The sequence below is a fragment of the Colletes gigas genome, unplaced genomic scaffold (assembly GCF_013123115.1).
Source record: "Colletes gigas isolate AHSC1104 unplaced genomic scaffold, ASM1312311v1 Colletes_gigas_Sc00029, whole genome shotgun sequence".
NCBI lineage: Eukaryota > Metazoa > Arthropoda > Insecta > Hymenoptera > Colletidae > Colletes > Colletes gigas.
The window spans coordinates 452386-473084 of NW_025106658.1; the positions used below are offsets into that span (position 1 = coordinate 452386).

General features: G+C 35.0%; 1 protein-coding gene across 1 annotated transcript in view; it reads left to right on the forward strand.

The window, feature by feature from the left end:
* Window positions 1–18801, forward strand: part of LOC122401826 (calcium/calmodulin-dependent 3',5'-cyclic nucleotide phosphodiesterase 1-like) — a 442112-nt gene extending 423311 nt beyond the window's left edge. The window contains exons 7-13 of the mRNA XM_043404206.1: window positions 3869–4118; window positions 4394–4651; window positions 8543–8712; window positions 12007–12252; window positions 13520–13746; window positions 13825–13920; window positions 17425–18801. Of these exons, the coding sequence (XP_043260141.1) occupies window positions 3869–4118; window positions 4394–4651; window positions 8543–8712; window positions 12007–12252; window positions 13520–13746; window positions 13825–13920; window positions 17425–17519 (1342 nt within the window). The 3' untranslated portion in view covers window positions 17520–18801. The remainder of the gene's footprint in view (window positions 1–3868; window positions 4119–4393; window positions 4652–8542; window positions 8713–12006; window positions 12253–13519; window positions 13747–13824; window positions 13921–17424) is intronic.
* Window positions 18802–20699: the final 1898 nt, after the last annotated feature.

The window sequence follows — 20699 nt, forward strand, 5'->3', positions numbered from 1 at the left end:
CGATATTAATCGACTGTTTTACCGGCCAACACTTACCGACCGATAGCGTATTAATCAACTTCTTTACCGACCAACGCTTACCGACCGATAGCCGATTAATCAACTGTTTTATCGGTCGGTAAAGTGTTAATACTGCAGTTAACAGATGCTGCAATAGATTTTGAAATGTCAATAGCAACCTATAAATTTCTATCTGCATTCAGCGTTTGTTGTTTTTTAGAAAAATTTCACCATTCTTTTTCTGAAGTTCGCAGAACCTGCACTCGAAAGTATCGAAAAATCTTGAAAATATTAATGTGTATTCCTGTATTAATTTTGACAATGAAGAAAACCTTTCGATTCGTGAGAAAGATTAGTAAAAAAGGTTAGATTCCTATTGCAATGGATGCGTGAACACATGATCGTCTATTTCTACGAATATCTACTGACAATATTAGACAGTTTGTTAAAATTCTGTTGTACAATTGCCATAAGAAAAGTTTTAATATACTCCGTAGAACATTATACTTGCTGTTTCTCTTTCAGAAATAATGTGTCGGCTTGCATCGCTTCCGCTGTCATCTCTTCTCTATTCTGCCATCAATTTCTATACCACGCTTAAATATCCTACATACTGTCGACCTTGAGCGCAATTTCAGAGTATAATCACGATTTAGAGTTTCTTTTATTTTATACTCAGGATTAGTGTACAGGGTGTCTCAGCCGATTTTGACATCTTGATTTCCTCGGTATTCTGGCACGTAGAGGAAAATGTTTCATAGGGAACTGAAATGGTATCGGGTGGGGCACATTCTTGTGTTATTTGTTTTTTCGTAGGCGGACCTGTCAAGGATCTATGAAGGTCAACTTTGTTTTTTTAAATGGAACGAGGTACTTTCTTATGCATCGAACGATGCAGCTAGACATTCTTTATAAAAAAGCACTGACCCATGCACGTCGAAAAGTAAGTAGATTAGGAGATATTTCAATTGAAATAATTCTAAAATTCGTACTGACATTAGCGTTTATTTACAAGTATGGTTCGATATAACGACCATTTGCATCACAGCATTTTTGAAATCGATGCAGTAATTAAAAATTTTAATGGGGGATTTTAGAGGCCAAAATAAGACGAAAGTCAAGAATATTAATTTGTTGATTGAGGCTTGGTTAAAAAGTTATTAAAAAATAAAATTAAGAAATTTCAAATCATTCACGGAAAAATTATTTTCGATTTCGGGGGTCAATTATTATAATTTTTGGTCAAAAGACATATCCTCGAATTCCTACAGACTTTCGAGAAAAAAATTCGAAAATTTGTGAAATTTCACATACTTTCGAATTTTTTTCTCGAAACTGTGCAAGATTTCGGGGATATGTCTATTCATAAAAAATTATTATAATTGACCCTCGCAACCGAAAATAATTTTTCCAATACGATTTGAAATTTTTTTTTTCGTCGAAAAATTTCACATTCTCGAATTTTTTTCTCGAAAATGCACAAGATTTCGGGGATATGTCTATTCATAAAAAATTATTATAATTGATCCCCGCAACCGAGAATAATTTTTTTAGAACGATTTGAAAAATTTTCTTTTCGTCGAAAAATTTCACATTCTCGAATTTTTTTCTCGAAAATGCACAAGATTTCGGGGATATGTCTATTCATAAAAAATTATTATAATTGATCCCCGCAACCGAGAATAATTTTTTTAGAACGATTTGAAAAATTTTCTTTTCGTCGAAAAATTTCACATTCTCGAATTTTTTTCTCGAAAATGCGCAAGATTTCGGGGATATGTCTGTTCATCAAAAATGATTGTAATTGACCCCCGCAACCAACCATAATTTTTCCAAAACGATTTGAAATTTTTTTTCCCCGTCGAAAAATTTCACATACTTTCGAATTTTTTTCTAGAAAGTGGGTAGGATTTCGAGGGTATGTGTAATGACCAAAAATGTTTGTAATTGATCCTCGCAACCGAGAATAATTTTTTTAGAACGATTTGAAAAATTTTCTTTTCGTCGAAAAATTTGTCCACTTTCTCAATTTTATTTCTCGAAAATGGATAGGATTTTGAGGGTATCTCTATTCACCAAAAATGTTTGTAATTGATCCTCGCAACGAGAAATAATTTTTTTAGAACGATTTGATAAATTTTTTTTCGCCAAAAAATTTCACCAGCTACCCCCTGTCGATTTTCCTTAAAAATTCATTTTTCATTTTTAATAAATTTGTTTGACGCCCTACACAAAAATTGTTTAATACTTTTTTGAAGGTACCTATGGGCTCTATTTCCATACTAAATTTCATTGAGATTCATTGACTATTGTAGGAGTTATGGCCGTTTGAACATTGGACCTGTTTTATGGGGGTTTTCCTCATTTTACAGGGTCAAGGATCAACTTTTCGAATATTTTTGTGATTCCTACCTATTCTCCACTAAAATACGCGTTGTTTGCCGTTTGAAACATTAAAATCCTCCAATCCGTTCAGGAGTTATGATGTTTTAAACATAAACCTGATATTTCAGTGAAACATATCAATGTATGGTCAGACATATTTTCAGTAACGATTTTTTTTCTCGAATATGCGTAGGATATCGGGGTTATGTCTACTGACCTAAAATGATTGTAATTGACCCTCGCAGCTAAAAATAATTTTTCCAAAACGATTTGAAATTTTTTTTTCTGTCGAAAAATTTCACATACTTTCGAATTTTTTTCTCGAAAGCCTGTAGGAATTCGAGGATATGTCCCTTGACCAAAAATGATTATAATTGACACCCGAAATCGAAAATAATTTTTCCGTGAATGATTTGAAATTTCTTAATTTAATTTTTTAATAACTTTTTAACCAAGCCTCAATCAACAAATTAATATTCTTGATTTTCGTCTTATTTTGGCCTCTAAAATCCCCCATTAAAATTTTTAATTACTGCATCGATTTAAAAAATGCTGTGATGCAAATGGTCGTTATATGGAACCATACTTGTAAATAAACGCTAATGTCAGTACGAATTTTAGAATTATTTGAATTGAAATATCTCCTAATCTACTTACTTCTCGACGTACATGGGTCAGTGCTTTTTTACAAAGAATGTCTAGCTGCATCGTTCGATGCATAAGAAAGTACCCCGTTCCATTTAAAAAAACAAAGTTGACCTTCATATATCCTTGACAGGTCCGTCTACGAAAACGCTAATAACACAAGAATGTGCCCCACTCGATACCATTTAAGTTCCCTATGAAACATTTTCCTCTACGTGCCAGAATACCGAGGAAATCAAGACGTCAAAATCGGCTGAGACATACCACTTTCAATTAAACGCGACAAAAACAGAGAATAGGATTCTTTAATATCCATCAGAGATTAGGTCACAGTAGAAACGTCACGCAATTTCTCCGAATGGGTTACACGCGTATTTCAAAATCGAAACTAAAAGAAAAGCATCGAAAACAAGAGTGTTGTTGCAACTCGACGAGCCCCCCAATTCAAAGCCCCCCAAAAAGAGAAGAGAAATATTTGACCACCTTTAGCCTCACACGCATCCCCGAAACAAGCTTCCCCCCGCGAATCGAAGCATCTCGAGGTAACCCAGGACCACGAAATTGATTAGCGACATCTACGACGAGTGAGCTCATAGCTCGTTTAGCTTCTTCACTCACGATTACAAAAGAGAAATTAAGTACATTGCCTCTATCGATCCACGATGTATGCGTGCGGTGTGTATGTGATGTTTGTTGCAAACTGTTCAACGGAACTCGAGTGAATCTAGCTCCGTTCTCGTTAAAGCGTAGCGAAGGTAGGGATTTCCATCGTGATCCGACTGTTCGCGCAAGTGTCCGGGTCGATCCGCGAATGAATAACGAGGGAATTTATTCTTAGGCGGCTGGCGGACGAGGACGACGAACTGTCGGAGGTACAGCCAGACGCTGTGCCACCGGAAGTACGCGAATGGCTCGCCTCGACCTTCACCAGGCAGCTCGCGACCACCAGACGGAAGGCGGACGAGAAGCCCAAGTTCCGCTCGGTGGCGCACGCCATTAGGGCGGGGATCTTCGTCGATCGGATCTACAGGCGGGTCACCAACACCGCGTTGATGCAGTTCCCCCAGGAAGTGGTCAAAGTACTCAAGGTAGTTCGCTCTGGTGTGCATCCGACAACCTGACTCGGGAGTTCTCTGATGCACCGATTGGGAGTTACGTTGATACGCGCATGATCGATCAACGGAGAATATAAAACACTGTCACAGCTAATTGCACCCCCACTTCCACGTTCTTCGAAAACAAAACTTGTGATATATTCTCTGGATTCTTAGCAACGACTTGGAAAATAGATTATTTAAATTACCACCCAATGATCACGCTTTACTCGATTCTCACGGAGCCGAAATTTCCGTATTGATTTAAGACCCTGGACGACTGGTCGTTCGATGTGTTCTCGTTAAGCGAAGCGGCGATGGGGACTCCGGTGAAGTACCTCGGTTACGATTTACTCAACCGATACGGCATGATACACAAATTCAAAGTGCCCCCCGCGGTGTTGGAGTGCTTTTTGGGGAGGGTCGAGGAGGGTTACTGCAGGCATCGGAACCCTTACCACAACAATCTGCATGCGGCAGACGTCGCGCAGACTATGCACTATATTCTCTGTCAAACAGGACTGATGGTAAGTTGAACAAATCAGATTACGCTCTTGCTACCCCCAAACTTCGCGTGGATTGCACGGAATGGTCGCCTGGAAACAGATCTTTGAAGATGTAAAAGATTGGAATCTTTTAAAACAATTTAAAGAATACTGTTGAATGTTTATTTGATAAATAAATGCAACAGAGTGTCGACTTAAGTATGTATTTAATTAACGTGTAGTTTTACGAAACGAAAATGCTGTTCTTAGCTTGCGAAGACCGTAGTATTTTCGAGAAGAGTTCATTGACCTCGCAACGTAAACAATGAAAAGTAAACAAACTTCGAAGCCTCATATCTCCGGAAGTAATTAGGCTATCGACTTGAACGAACACTCATTTTAAAGGACGTTTCATCCCCTATTCGATGAACATAGAAACTACTATTATTTATTCTATTTTCTATGTTTATTTTGACATTTACTTTGAAGCTATATTATACTATACTCAAAGAAGTTTCAGCAATTTGTATTGAAACTGGATTATAAATAGTTTATTTAATTGAAAATGAGTTTATTTTTGTCGTGGATAATTGTTTTGTCGACTTAAGTATGTATTTGATTAACGTAGATTTACAAAACGAAAATGCTGTTCTTAGCTTGTGAAGACCGTAGTATTTTCGAGAAGAGTTCATTGACCTCGCGACGTAAACAATGGAAAGTAAACAAACTTCGAAGCTTCATATCTCCGGAATTAATTAGGCTATCGACTTGAACGAACACTCATTTTAAAGGACGTTTCATCCCCTATTCGATGAACATAGAAACTACTATTATTTATTCTATTTTCTATGTTTATTTTGACATTTACTTTGATGCTATATTATACTATACTCAAAGAAGTTTCAGCAATTTGTATTGAAACTGGATTATAAATAGTTTATTTAATTGAAAATGAGTTTATTTTTGTCGTGGATAATTGTTTTGTCGACTTAAGTATGTATTTGATTAACGTAGATTTACAAAACGAAAATGCTGTTCTTAGCTTGTGAAGACCGTAGTATTTTCGAGAAGAGTTCATTGACCTCGCAACGTAAACAATGAAAAGTAAACAAACTTCGAAGCCTCATATCTCCGGAAGTAATTAGGCTATCGACTTGAACGAACACTCATTTTAAAGGACGTTTCATCCCCTATTCGATGAACATAGAAACTACTATTATTTATTCTATTTTCTATGTTTATTTTGACATTTACTTTGAAGCTATATTATACTATACTCAAAGAAGTTTCAGCAGTTTGTATTGAAACTGGATTATAAATAGTTTATTTAATTGAAAATGAGTTTATTTTTGTCGTGGATAATTGTTTTGTCGACTTAAGTATGTATTTGATTAACGTAGATTTACAAAACGAAAATGCTGTTCTTAGCTTGCGAAGACCGTAGTATTTTCGAGAAGAGTTCATTGACCTCGCGACGTAAACAATGGAAAGTAAACAAACTTCGAAGCTTCATATCTCCGGAAGTAATTAGGCTATCGACTTGAACGAACACTCATTTTAAAGGACGTTTCATCCCCTATTCGATGAACATAGAAACTACTATTATTTATTCTATTTTCTATGTTTATTTTGACATTTACTTTGAAGCTATATTATACTATACTCAAAGAAGTTTCAGCAATTTGTATTGAAACTGGATTATAAATAGTTTATTTAATTGAAAATGAGTTTATTTTTGTCGTAGATAATTGTTTTGTCGACTTAAGTATGTATTTGATTAACGTAGATTTACAAAACGAAAATGCTGTTCTTAGCTTGTGAAGACCGTAGTATTTTCGAGAAGAGTTCATTGACCTCGCGACGTAAACAATGGAAAGTAAACAAACTTCGAAGCTTCATATCTCCGGAATTAATTAGGCTATCGACTTGAACGAACACTCATTTTAAAGAACGTTTCATCCCCTATTCGATGAACATAGAAACTACTATTATTTATTCTATTTTCTATGTTTATTTTGACATTTACTTTGAAGCTATATTATACTATACTCAAAGAAGTTTCAGCAGTTTGTATTGAAACTGGATTATAAATAGTTTATTTAATTGAAAATGAATTTAAATTTGTATACAGGCATTTTGTCGTAGATAATTGTTTTCTCTGAGACTAATTATGGTATCGACTGGAAACAAAATTCGTTTTCAAGGATATTTTATCTTTTATCTGATGAAAATTTGAAAATTTTGACGTAGTTTTTAAATTTTCTGTGTTAAGTTAAAGTACTAAATATGCACATTTAGAGAGAATTATTGAACATTTTATTTTAGTGCTTTAAGAAGAAATATGCGACATAAAACAGAAAGATAACTTAACTAACAGGTCTGGGTTAGGTCTGCTAGGTTTAGGTAGCTTTAAATTATTGTTTCACATTAAGATAAATATTTAAAGAAATTTGTTGCTGTGAATATTTAAGTTAGGCCTGGGTTAGGTCTGGGTTAGGTCTGGATTAGATCTGGGTTAGGTCTGGATTAGATCTGGGTTAGGTCTGGGTTAGGTCTGGATTAGGTCTGGATTAGGCCTGAATTAGGTCTGGGTTAGGTCTGGATTAGGTCTGAATTAGGTTTGGGTTAGGTCTCGATTAGGCCTGACTTAGATCTGGGTTAGGTCTGGATTAGGCCTGAATTAGATCTGGGTTAGGTCTGGATTAGACCTGACTTAGATCTGGGTTAGGTCTGGATTAGGCCTGACTTAGATCTGGGTTAGGTCTGGATCAGACCTGAATTAGATCTGGGTTAGGTCTGGATTAGACCTGAATTAGGTCTGGGTTAGGTCTGGGTTAGGTCTTATTTCGTAAATACAAAAATTGACAAATAATAACTTCCATGTAAAGCAAAACAAAATTCAAACTACTATCTTTAGCTCTCTGTTGCATATCATGGTCTCGATAAAAACAATTTATTAAGCTTCAATGGGGAAACTTTTCTAAAATAGTATCGAGTAATCAACGAAACCATAAATAACCAACGACGAAAGAAAATTTATAAAAAAAATTCCACTAGAAAATAAACTCTATGAATAATTTACTACAACTAGAGATTAGTATATTACTCATAAAAAGCAAAGAGTAAGCATTTATTCACGAATAAAGTCTTACGAATAAAATCTTACTTTTCCTCATTTCTGGCCATTTCAATATCCTTGAAAACCGTTCAAACTCTGGCAATCCACGCTTAAAGAAGAAATATTTCATCCGATAGTGTTTCAGTAACGCTATTATAACACTTTGACTGCCACATCACCCATATATAGGTGACAGAATTTACCATTATGATTAGACTGCGGATGTTTATGCATTTATGGGAAATTTGAATTCTCAAAAAACTACAGAATGCACTTAACAAGAATAACGCAAGAATATAAGAAATACTTAAAGTAAGGTACTCATTATTCTATCTAGAGGTTGAGACAACCCTCTACAAAGCTCCAACTTCAATAATTTTATTAACAAAAATATGAATTTGCATGAAGATCCTTAGTCTAATTACGATACTAGAAAAATTCATTCTCAAGTCAAGACGTCGAGGAAAATAAATTCGAATAGAATTTGTGAATTTTAACAAAGCTACGAAAATAAGTACTGAAACAAATTTTAAGTTACGTAGCTTGCAACGATTTGAAATCAAAATTTTACTTGTGCAGAATATTACATTTTCGATCAGGCAGTGAAAAAACGAACACCGCGACCCGTAACCCGTAACTTTCGCGTTCAAAAGTTCGCCAGCAGTTGTACACTTCTTGTTGGAAACCTCTGGCGAACGGAAGCCAGAAATAAATCGTCGGTTCCGTCGATTACACGACCTTGGCCGCCCTTTGCTCGGGGGAAATTGCTCATTCGCCGCAAATTATACGAGGATAACGCCGAATGTTTGTCGTAGAATTGGCTGACCGACCTGGAGATTTTCGCCACTCTGGTGGCGGCCATTATTCACGATTACGAGCACACTGGGACCACAAACAATTTCCACGTAATGTCCGGCAGCGATACAGCTCTCCTCTACAACGATCGCGCTGTCCTGGAAAATCACCACATCTCCGCGAGCTTCCGGTACGTATGCACACAGGAACGATGACGTACGCTCAAACGAGTCGACAATTACCGGTAATTTTCGTTCCTATTTCGTCGCTGCTAATCAAAAATCACATGCAAATTTCCTTTGTCCTGCAAAAAATCGTAATTGGTAAATGGTTAGACAGTTTACAAGCAATTTGAGTTCACAAATACAGGATACGATTCACACACACGTGCAAATATTTTAGGGGGGGAGAGTCTCTCTTGTGAATTATAGAAAATTGTACCATTTTTCTTAATTTTTTTTAAGTAAATGTTACATCTGATTTTGTGATTCTTTTTTGCAATTTACTTGGCTATCCTTTGGAAATGCAAGAGAATTTTTTTATTAATTTTCTTAAATTTATACACTTTCAAAAAATTAAGTGAAAAGAAAATTGATATTTTTGAGGTCTACACACTACAATAAAAATGTTTTATATATCTTATAAAAATTCACATTAGTTAGCATTCCATTTGCAATAAAGAAGATTTGAAAGAAAGACATTGTACATTTTCAGACAACTTGGTGAAATTGATATGAAATTTACTCTTATAATTGTTGAGAATGACATAAATTATTCTAGATTATTAATCTATGAAGATGTTATTAGCAATGTGGCGCTGCATTGCTGGTGGTTAGGGTCTCCTGAGAATTGTGGGAGCGCTTGCGAGAGCGCGAGCCCTCTGGTGGCGAGCATAGGAGGCGACGCTACAGAATATTACTTACGTTTACAGAAACCTTATAATTAGGTGCTCTATAGTCTCACATTTAAGCATATAATTCTAAAATCAACTTACTACAGATTCTGACTACGATTTACTATCATACCATATGAAATATGAATGCAAAGTCTAAGCATGGCCTCGAAAATCAACATTGTGAAACTAAAATTGACATTTCATTCTCATTTTTCATCCGTAATTTGCATAAAATATCTCTGGAACTGCGTATTATTTCGATAAACATGGAATAACATATTTATGCAAAATTATGCACATATGTTAAAACAGACACAAGTATGTATTTCACTTGTATCGATTCGTGGGAGCGCTTGTGAGAGCGCGAGCCCTCTAGTGGCGAGCATAGGAGGCGACGCTACAGAATATTACTTACGTTTACAGAAACCTTATAATTAGGTGCTCTATAGTCTCACATTTAAGCATATAATTCTAAAATCAACTTACTACAGATTCTGACTACGATTTACTATCATACCGTATGAAATGTGAATGCAAAGTCTAAGCATGGCCTCGAAAATCAACATTGTGAAACTAAAATTGACATTTCATTCTCATTTTTCATCCGTAATTTGCATAAAATATCTCTGGAACTGCGTATTATTTCGATAAACATGGAATAACATATTTATGCAAAATTATGCACAGATGTTAAAACAGACACAAGTATGTATTTCACTTGTATCGATTCGTGGGAGCGCTTGTGAGAGCGCGAGCCCTCTAGTGGCGAGCAAAGGAGGCGACGCTACAGAATATTACTTACGTTTACAGAAACCTTATAATTAGGTACTCTATAGTCTCACATTTAAGCATATAATTCTAAAATCAACTTACTACAGATTCTGACTACGATTTACTATCATACCATATGAAATGTGAATGCAAAGTCTAAGCATGGCCTCGAAAATCAACATTGTGAAACTAAAATTGACATTTCATTCTCATTTTTCATCCGTAATTTGCATAAAATATCTTTGAAACTGGGTATTAACTTTTCGATAAACATGGAATAACATATTTATGCAAAATTATGCACATATGTTAAAACAGACACAAGTATGTATTTCACTTGTATCGATTCGTGGGAGCGCTTGTGAGAGCGCGAGCCCTCTAGTGGCGAGCAAAGGAGGCGACGCTACAGAATATTACTTACGTTTACAGAAACCTTATAATTAGGTACTCTATAGTCTCACATTTAAGCATATAATTCTAAAATCAACTTACTACAGATTCTGACTACGATTTACTATCATACCGTATGAAATGTGAATGCAAAGTCTAAGCATGGCCTCGAAAATCAACATTGTGAAACTAAAATTGACATTTCATTCTCATTTTTCATCCGTAATTTGCATAAAATATCTCTGGAACTGCGTATTATTTCGATAAACATGGAATAAGGATATTTATGCAAAAATATTTACATATGTTAAAATAGACACAAGTATGTATTTCACTTGTATCAATTCGTGGGAGCGCTTGTGAGAGCGCGAGCCCTCTAGTGGCGAGCAAAGGAGGCGACGCTACAGAATATTACTTACGTTTACAGAAACCTTATAATTAGGTGCTCTATAGTCTCACATTTAAGCATATAATTCTAAAATCAACTTACTACAGATTCTGACTACGATTTACTATCATACCGTATGAAATGTGAATGCAAAGTCTAATCATGGCCTCGAAAATCAACATTGTGAAACTAAAATTGACATTTCATTCTCATTTTTCATCCGTAATTTGCATAAAATATCTCTGGAACTGCGTATTATTTCGATAAACATGGAATAACATATTTATGCAAAATTATGCACAGATGTTAAAATACACACAAGTATGTATTTCACTTGCATCGATTCGCCAGGGAAAAATGTTACATCAGAGAAACGTAATTCCCATTGGAACTTTCAATTACTTCCCTATCTTCGAGAGGCGCTTCTAGTTTCCAGGAAATCTTTCTATTTCTCCGTTAAATAACACGGAACGGGGAGTTATTAAACGAGACAGATTGTCGAGATAAAGCTGCTTTCATATTACGCGCAAACGGAAGTTTTAATAATGCGTTTCGTTGCACCTTGGAGGAGAAAAAATTGTAGAAAGTTTTGCACTGCACAAAGGCGATACTGTATTTCGTAATAAATTCCATCAAAAGGAAATTATAGCATTGATTAAAACATCTGTCTCTTTGAGTTAAACGTAGCTCGATGAAAGTTTTCCTTCTTTTTGCTGGAACTTCGTCTTTTAATTATTTTAAGACGATATTACGAAAGTTTAAACATCCTTTTGTATCATTGTTACTGATAAATCAAAATTATTATTATTATATCTCGAATGAAGTTATTTTTAATATTTTTCAAGTTAAATTGTATTTAAAACGTTGTCTCTCTGGAACGAGTAATTATTTAAAATCAGACAAGTTTCACTAATGAATGGACGTCTGTTTCCAATATTTTTTGCACAACGTTCCGTGATCGAGTTTCCTTCGAATTAATAAAGAGAACAGGAGTTGATTCGACGAGTTAATTGGAGGTAACGCGGTTGGTATTTTTTCAGAATATTGAGGGAGGATGAGTGCAACATACTGCAAAATCTGTCGAGAGAGGAGTTCCGTGAGTTCCGCTCGCTGGTCATCGACATGGTTCTTGCAACTGACATGAGCTTTCATTTCCAACAACTGAAGAATATGAAGAACATTCTGAGCCTGGCGGAGCCCAGCGTCGACAAAAGCAAGGCCGTCAGCCTCGTCCTCCATTGCTGCGACATCTCTCATCCAGCCAAAAGATGGGATCTTCATCACAGGTAGATCACTCAAACTAATTAATTACAATGCACTTTAATGCAATTTAATGCACTGGCAAAATTTAAATAGCCACAACAACACGACAAGTTTTCTAAATCTAATTAAATGTCGAATACGTATTGATAGACTGAGGATGTTTATGAAACCTAAGTAGAAGTTTGTTTCATCGCTAGAGATCCTTAAAAATATATTTCTTATTTTGCATATTTTGTCAAAACATATTGCATATGTCATATATGTTATTGCATTTATTTTCGTAGAATTAATGCTTATATGGGCTTCCAAATATCTATTTCAATCTACTAAGTTTTCTAAATCTAATTAAATGTCAAATACTTATTAGTAAACTGAGGATGTTGATAGACACACCCCCGAAATCTTAACCAGTTTCGAGAAAAAAATTTTAGATGTGAAATTTTTCGACAAAATTAAAAAATTTCAAATCGATTTAACAAAATTATTTTTAGTTGCAGGGGTCCATTACAATCATTTTTAGTGAATAGACATACCCCCGAATTCCTACGCATATTCGAGAAAAAAATTCGTTACCGAAAATATGTCTGACCATATATTGATATGTTTCACTGAAATATCAGGTTTATGTTTGAAACATCATAACTCCTGAACGGATTGAAGGATTTTAATGTTTCAAACGGCAAACGACGCGTATTTTAGTGGAGAATAGGTAGGAAATGCAAAAATATTCGAAAAGTTGATCCTTGACCCTGCAAAATGAGGAAAACCCCCATAAAACACGTCCAATTTTCAAACAGCCATAACTCTTACAATAGTCAATGAATCTCAATGAAATTTAGTATGAAAGTAGAGCTCATAGGTACCTTCAAAAAAGTATTAAACAACATTTCCGTAGGACGTCAAACAAAATTACTAAAAATGAAAAACGAATTTTTAAGTGAAATCGACAGGGGGTAGCTGCTGAAATTTTTCAACGAAAAAAAAATGAATCAAATCGTTCTAAAAAAATTATTTCTACTTCCAAGGATCAATTACAAACAATTTTGGTGAGTAGACATACCCTCAAAATTTTATCCACTTTCGAGAAAAAAATTCAGAAAGTGGACAAATTTTTCGACGAAATTAAAAAATTTCAAATCATTGTAAAAAAAGAAATTTATAAAAAATCTCCTATCTGGTAACATTATTTACTGCACCCAATTTTTCTGTCAGACACTCGCGTTTGTTATAAATTGAAACGTAAAGTGAATAAACGGAAAAAGTATTATAATTAGCTCGCCCGATATGCAGATGGACAATGCAGCTTCTGGAAGAGTTCTTCCGTCAGGGGGACAAGGAAAGGGCCATGGGATTACCATTTTCCCCGTTGTGCGACCGTAACAATACCCTGGTGGCTGAGTCGCAAATAGGATTCATAGAGTTCATCGTAGAGCCCAGCATGCAAGTCTGCAGCGATATGTTGGAGACGGTTCTCACGCCGTTAAATACAAAGGAGAGCGTCGACGAATCCAACAACGGTGAGCCTATCTACGTCACGCTTTAATGCATTTCAACGCGAAACTGTGAACGGTGTTTAAGTAACGAGTAATCTGCAGGGTCGAGCGCGGAGGCCAGGAGGTTCAAGATTGGAAAGCCCTGGATCCCTTGTCTCGCGGAGAATAAGGGCATCTGGAAGGAACAAGCCGTTCGAGGTATTTATCAACGAATATTTTCACTTTCTTCCTTTCAATTTCAGTTGCTACGCTGAGTTTTCCTTCAGAATTTATTTTCTATTCGAAGGGTTCGCGGAAAAGTGTGGGGAACATCAAATTTTCGATTTCAGTTCCCTCGCTACACCGAGTTTTCCTTCAGAATTTATTTTCTATTCGAAGGGTTTATATAATATTTAAATAATAATTGACATGGTATCGAATGCTTGGATACACTTATGTGTATTTTCTTATTTTTTGTCAATACACTTATTCTCGAGATCCTACGCACTTTTGAAAAAAAAAATTCCTTACCAAAAATATAATGTGTGTTTCTTAAAATCTTAAAATGTTTCTCTAATAACTTCTGAATGGATTGAAGGATTTTAATGTTTCAAAATGCAAACAACGCGTATTTTGGCGAGGAATAGTTAGAAATACTAAGAATGTTCGAAAAAGTTGTTTTTTAACTCCATAAAGTGAGAAACCCCCAATTAAAATGGTCCAATATTCGAACGGCTACAACTTCTATAATAGTGAGTGTATTTCACTGAAATTTATTTGTGTAGTAGAGCTCGTGAATGCCTATAAAACAGTATTAAATATTTCCGTAGAATGTCAATCAAATTTATTAACAAACAAAAACAAATTTTCAATGAAAAATCGACAGGGGGTAGGTGCTTAAATTTTTCGGTGAAAAAATTATATTCAGTTGCCGAGGTCAATTACAATTATTTTTGCTTAATAGACACACCCTCGAAATCCTAACCAGTTTCGAGAAAAAAATTCAGAAAGTGGACAATTTTTTCGACGAAATTAAACAATTTCAAATCATTATAAAAAAATTATATTCAACTGCATGGGTCAATTATAATCATTTTTAGTGGATACACATACTCTCAAAATCCTATTCACTTTCGAGAAAAAAATTCAGTAATGACATAATTTTTCGACAAAATTAAGAAATTCCAAATCCTTCGAAAAAAATTATATTTAGTTACAGCGGTCAATTACAATTATTTTTGGTCAACAGATATACCCTCGAAATCTTAACCAGTTTCGAGAAAAAAATTCGAGAATGTGTGAAATTTTTCGACAAAATTAAGAAATTCTAAATCGTTCTAACAAAATTATTTTTAGTTGCAGGAGTTAATTACAATCATTTTTGGTCAATAGACACATCCCCGAAATTTTAACCAGTTACGAGAAAAAAATTCGACAAGATGTGAAATTTTTCGACAAAATTAAAAAATTTCAAATCCTTCTAAAAAAATTATATTTAGTTACAGGGGTCAATTTCAATTATTTTTGGTCAATAGACACACCCCCGAAATCTTAACCAGTTTCGAGAAAAAAAATCGTTACTGAAAATATGTCTGACCATATATTGATATGTTTCACTGAAATATCAGGCGTATGTTTAAAATATCATAACTCCTGAACGGATTGGAGGATTTTGATGTTTCAAACGGCAAACGACGTGTATTTTAGTGGAGAATAGGTAGGAATTGCAAAAATATTCGAAAAGTTGTTCTCTGACCCTGTAAAATGAGAAAACCCCCATACAAATGGTTCAATTTTCAAACTGCCATAACTCCTACAATAGTCAATGAATCTCAATGAAATTTGGTATGGAAGTAAAGCTCATAGGTACCTTCAAAAAAGTCTTAAACAACATTTCCGTAGGACGTCAAACAAATTTATTAAAAATGAAAAACAAATTTTTAAGGAAAATCGACAGGGGGTAGCTGCTGAAATTTTTCGCCGAAAAAAAATTTATCAAATCGTTCTAAAAAAATTATTTCTCATTGCGAGGATCAATTACAAACATTTTGGTGAACAGACATACCCTCAAAATCCTATCCACTTTCGAGAAAAAAATTCAGTAAGTGTACAAATTTTTCGACGAAAAGAAAATTGTTCAAATCGTTCTAAAAAAATTATTTCTCGTTGCGAGGATCAATTACAAACATTTTTAGTCATTACACATACCCTCGAAATCCTACCCACTTTCGAGAAAAAAATTCTCTGTTACAAGAAATCCCCAAAATTTCATACGTAGATATAAAAAATTAAAAAAAAAAACAATAAAATTTCTGTAATTTCATTCTTTGTCCCTGTAACCTGTTGGTAATATTACTAGTGATATAAAAATGGTAATAAAAGATACATTGGGATGCAAGGTCTACTCCTATACTAAGCATGTGCTTAGCTCGTTTATTGATTACTTATGGAATGCATAGAAAATTCTAATGCATCGAGGAGAAATATCAATGTGAGGACTCTTTCTCTTCGTCAACATACATCGAATGTAAGGTCTACCCGTAAACTAAGCATTTGCTTGGTTCGTTTATCGATTATTTATAGAAAACATACAAAATTCTACTAGAATTGGCTTCCGGGTTGGAGCCGCGTTCAGAAGACGAGAGAGTCCAACTGAACGCGGCTCCAACCCGGAAGCCAATTCTAGTACTAATCACTATGGCCGCGAAAGCCTAAAAAGTATTATACAAAATTCTATTGCATCGAGGAGAAATATCAATGTGAGGACTCTTTCTCTTCGTCAACATACATCGAATGTAAGGTCTACCCGTAAACTAAGCATTTGCTTGGTTCGTTTATCGATTATTTATAGAAAACATACAAAATTCTACTAGAATTGGCTTCCGGGTTGGAGCCGCGTTCAGAAGACGAGAGAGTCCAACTGAACGCGGCTCCAACCCGGAAGCCAATTCTAGTAGTAATCACTATGGCCGCGAAAGCCTAAAAAGTATTATACAAAATTCTAATGCATCGAGGAGAAATATCAATGTGAGGACTCTTTCTCTTCGTCAACATACATCGAATGTAAGGTCTACCCGTAAACTAAGCATTTGCTTGGTTCGTTTATCGATTATTTATAGAAAACATACAAAATTCTACTAGAATTGGCTTCCGGGTTGGAGCCGCGTTCAGAAGACGAGAGAGTCCAACTGAACGCGGCTCCAACCTGGAAGCCAATTCTAGTACTAATCACTATGGCCGCGAAAGCCTAAAAAGTATTATACAAAATTCTATTGCATCGAGGAGAAATATCAATGTGAGGACTCTTTCTCTTCGTCAACATACATCGAATGTAAGGTCTACCCGTAAACTAAGCATTTGCTTGGTTCGTTTATCGATTATTTATAGAAAACATACAAAATTCTACTAGAATTGGCTTCCGGGTTGGAGCCGCGTTCAGAAGACGAGAGAGTCCAACTGAACGCGGCTCCAACCCGGAAGCCAATTCTAGTACTAATCACTATGGCCGCGAAAGCCTAAAAAGTATTATACAAAATTCTATTGCATCGAGGAGAAATATCAATGTGAGGACTCTTTCTCTTCGTCAACATACATCGAATGTAAGGTCTACCCGTAAACTAAGCATGTGCTTGGTTCGTTTATCGATTATTTATAGAAAACAAACAAAATTCTATTGCATCTAGGAGAAATATCAATGTGAGGACTCTTTCTCTTCATCAACAGATGCGGAAGCGAGAGCACAAAAGGAACAGGAGCAGAAGGCGAGCGACAGCCGCGAGGATAGCGACACGGTGCAACAAGCTGCACCCGAGGAATGAAAAATCCGGAGAGCCGTCTTGTTTTTCAAGAACATATGTAAGTTTAGGCTACGAGGAGGCTCGTGAACGCGTTGGATGTCACGCGCCGCGAAAATGGCCGCTCGAGCGAACGTCAGTGGTCAGGCTTATCATTAAGAATACCTCCGCAACTTATTTATACTGTTTACCACGACTTTGTTCCATCGTCTGACGTTCCATTGATCTCGTTATTACGACTGCTCCCGCCTTTGTGTCACTTGATCCTTCGAATCGATGTCGCGTGTCCAGAAACCGACAGGAAACGTTTATTTTCGACATTTCCAATTATCCGGCGGTCGTACAACGTTTACCAATTGTACATACAGGCTTTACAGAACTTTCTTATGCTCCGTTCCTACAGGTATCGCGTTCATTTCCAACGAGCTACTAAATGGACGCCTTAATTGCGATGAGAAAGCGCGCGCGGTTTAAAAATTGACCAACGAACGAATGAATTAATTTAAACATTTGGAAATATACACTCTACGAATTTTCATAACTTTCGTGTTCGAAACCCACTAACCTCACCCATGTATTTCGAATTTGCAAAAATGCAATTTTTAATTAAATTTTCCCAACAATTTAGTGAATTACATAATTTTCAATGCACTTGTTAGTAAACCATTGAAATTTGTAATTAATTTTGAGTTAATTCAATTTTGCTTGACTAATGATCCTTGAAAATTTAATTTTTAGTGAAATTTTAGATCAAAATGATATTTGGCTTTGGACACTGATTTAACAATTCCCAAAAATGGCTTCTGGATCGAATAGTTAGTAAAAGAGTCGTTTCAAATATTTACAATTTCCAATTTAATATAATAACAGCCATGTATTTCGAATTAATTATTTCCTGCGAAGAATGAAGCAACAGTAAAGAAAAATGCAATTTTCGATTAAATTTTCCCAACAATTTAGTGAATTACATAATTTTCAATGCACTTGTTAGTAAACCATTGAAATTTGTAATTAATTTTGAGTTAGTTCAATTTTGATTCACTAATGATCCTTGAAAATTTAATTTTTAGTGAAATTTTAGATCAAAATGATATTTGGCTTTGGACACTGATTTGACAATTCCCAAAAATGGCTTCAGGATCGAATAGATAGTAAAAGAGTCGTTTCAAATATTTACAATTTACACTTTAATATAATAACAGCCTTTCAAGGGCTGTGAACCATAATTGCATAAATTTTTACTATTTTTTTTTATTTTCTTATTGAAGTCAGTGCTTAATATTAATTACATAGAATTTTTACTCTCATTTTATCATTAAATTTACAATGTACACTGTTGAAAAGAATTAAAATATATTTAACCCAGAAAATAAAATATTTAAATCGACTAAATATAGAAAAACCATATCAGGAATAAAAAAGTACTGAATTATGTACAATCCAAAGAATATTTATACCTATTACTGATTTTAACAACATTGTTTGATAATTTAATTTAATAAAATATTTAATTTAATTCTTTTCAACAAAGTAAAAGACTTTTCATTTTACCATTACTGACTTTAACAACATTGTTTGATAATTTAATTTAATAAAATATTTAATTTAATTTAATAAAATATTTAATTTAATTTAATAAAATGTTTAACTTAATTTAATTCTTTCCAACAAGACTTTTAATTTTCTACAAAATTAAACTAATTTTATCACTATTTTTGACTCATCAAAAAATATACCAAATTACAATTGTAAAAGTGGAGAAACAATAAGTCAACAATAAAATTCTGTATTTAGAGTACCAAATGTAGTTAATTTAATGAAGATGATAATCGTGATTAAGGCGTTCGTTTCTTGGCTGATTTAGCTCGATCGATTAGCAACTTTGCGTTAACGTTACTATGAAAACGTAGAAATAGTTCGTCTCCCAACGTAAACGTAGCCTAAATCACCTAAACGTTACCTAAGCTGCGTTAGGCAGCGAGAATCGAGCACACAGAAGCGAAAGAAAGTCGTAAACGTACTTAGAGCACAATTGTTCGTTCGCAATGAAGTGGTAACGAGTGAAAGGACACTATGTCGATGTCGACGAGATTTCCATAGGGTTCCCTAACCCGGAACGTCTTTATCCGTACCTGTTTTTTCTTACAATTAGTGTATAATTACGAGCATACGTTTTTTCATAGGAACGAAGACTTTCATCTTGAAAAGAATACGCACTTAATTCAATCCGAACTGAGAACATTCACACAGACTGGGCGATTATTATTAAACTTACTATACACATGGATCACGATAACCTTCTGTTTTCCAAATTTGGTAAAAATAGCAAACGTTATCCTACACGTGATCGTGTGTCTCTATGCTCGAACTGAACATTCACACTGGGCGATTATTATTGAACTTACTATGTACATGATCACGGTAACCTGTTTTCCAAATTTGGTAAAAATAACAAACGTTATCCTACAGGTGATCGTGTGTTTCCACGCAGACTTTTTCTGTGCTCTTTCTCGTAAGGTTAACGCGAGTGTTGAAGCTTTCAGAATTAATTACACGCGCTTGACTAACGCACGAGTGTTGAATTCGATTTCAACAATGAAAGTACCAGCTTTCTGGTAACAGTATCATAGTGTTGAAGTTGAAAGTCTTCGCGCAACGCCAAGCCCCATCATACTAACGCGTCAGACTTCCGCGAAGACAGAAGCTTACACTCGCTTCTTCGATAATTCGACCGGTTGGCAAGGCGAACGACCAAAAAATCGCTTCTTTCACTAGGTCCGATTTCTCCGACTCGATTCACCCGACAAATGTCCCAAATTTCAGTGAAATTCACCAAACGATATTCTCTAGCCAGCCTTTTGACTGCGTCCTAGGGAGAATCCATCGACATAGATGGCGCTGCCACTGGTGACCAAAATGGAGACCATTCTTACGGGTTAAAAAAATAAACTAAAGTATCTAATTCCATGTAGAATCAATGGGTGAAACAGTAAATGGTGTTATAGTAAAATAAAAATTGCAGAGGGCGTAAATTTACGCTTTTCGTATACATGTACGTCTTCAGCAGTCAAAGGGCTAGTCTATAATACGAGAACATAATCGTGAGTAGTAAACACTATCGAAAATGAAAGTAACGTGACCGAGAATCGGAGGAAAGTATAAAAAAATAAGATTTCTAGAACCTCAAACGGAATATTTACGGAA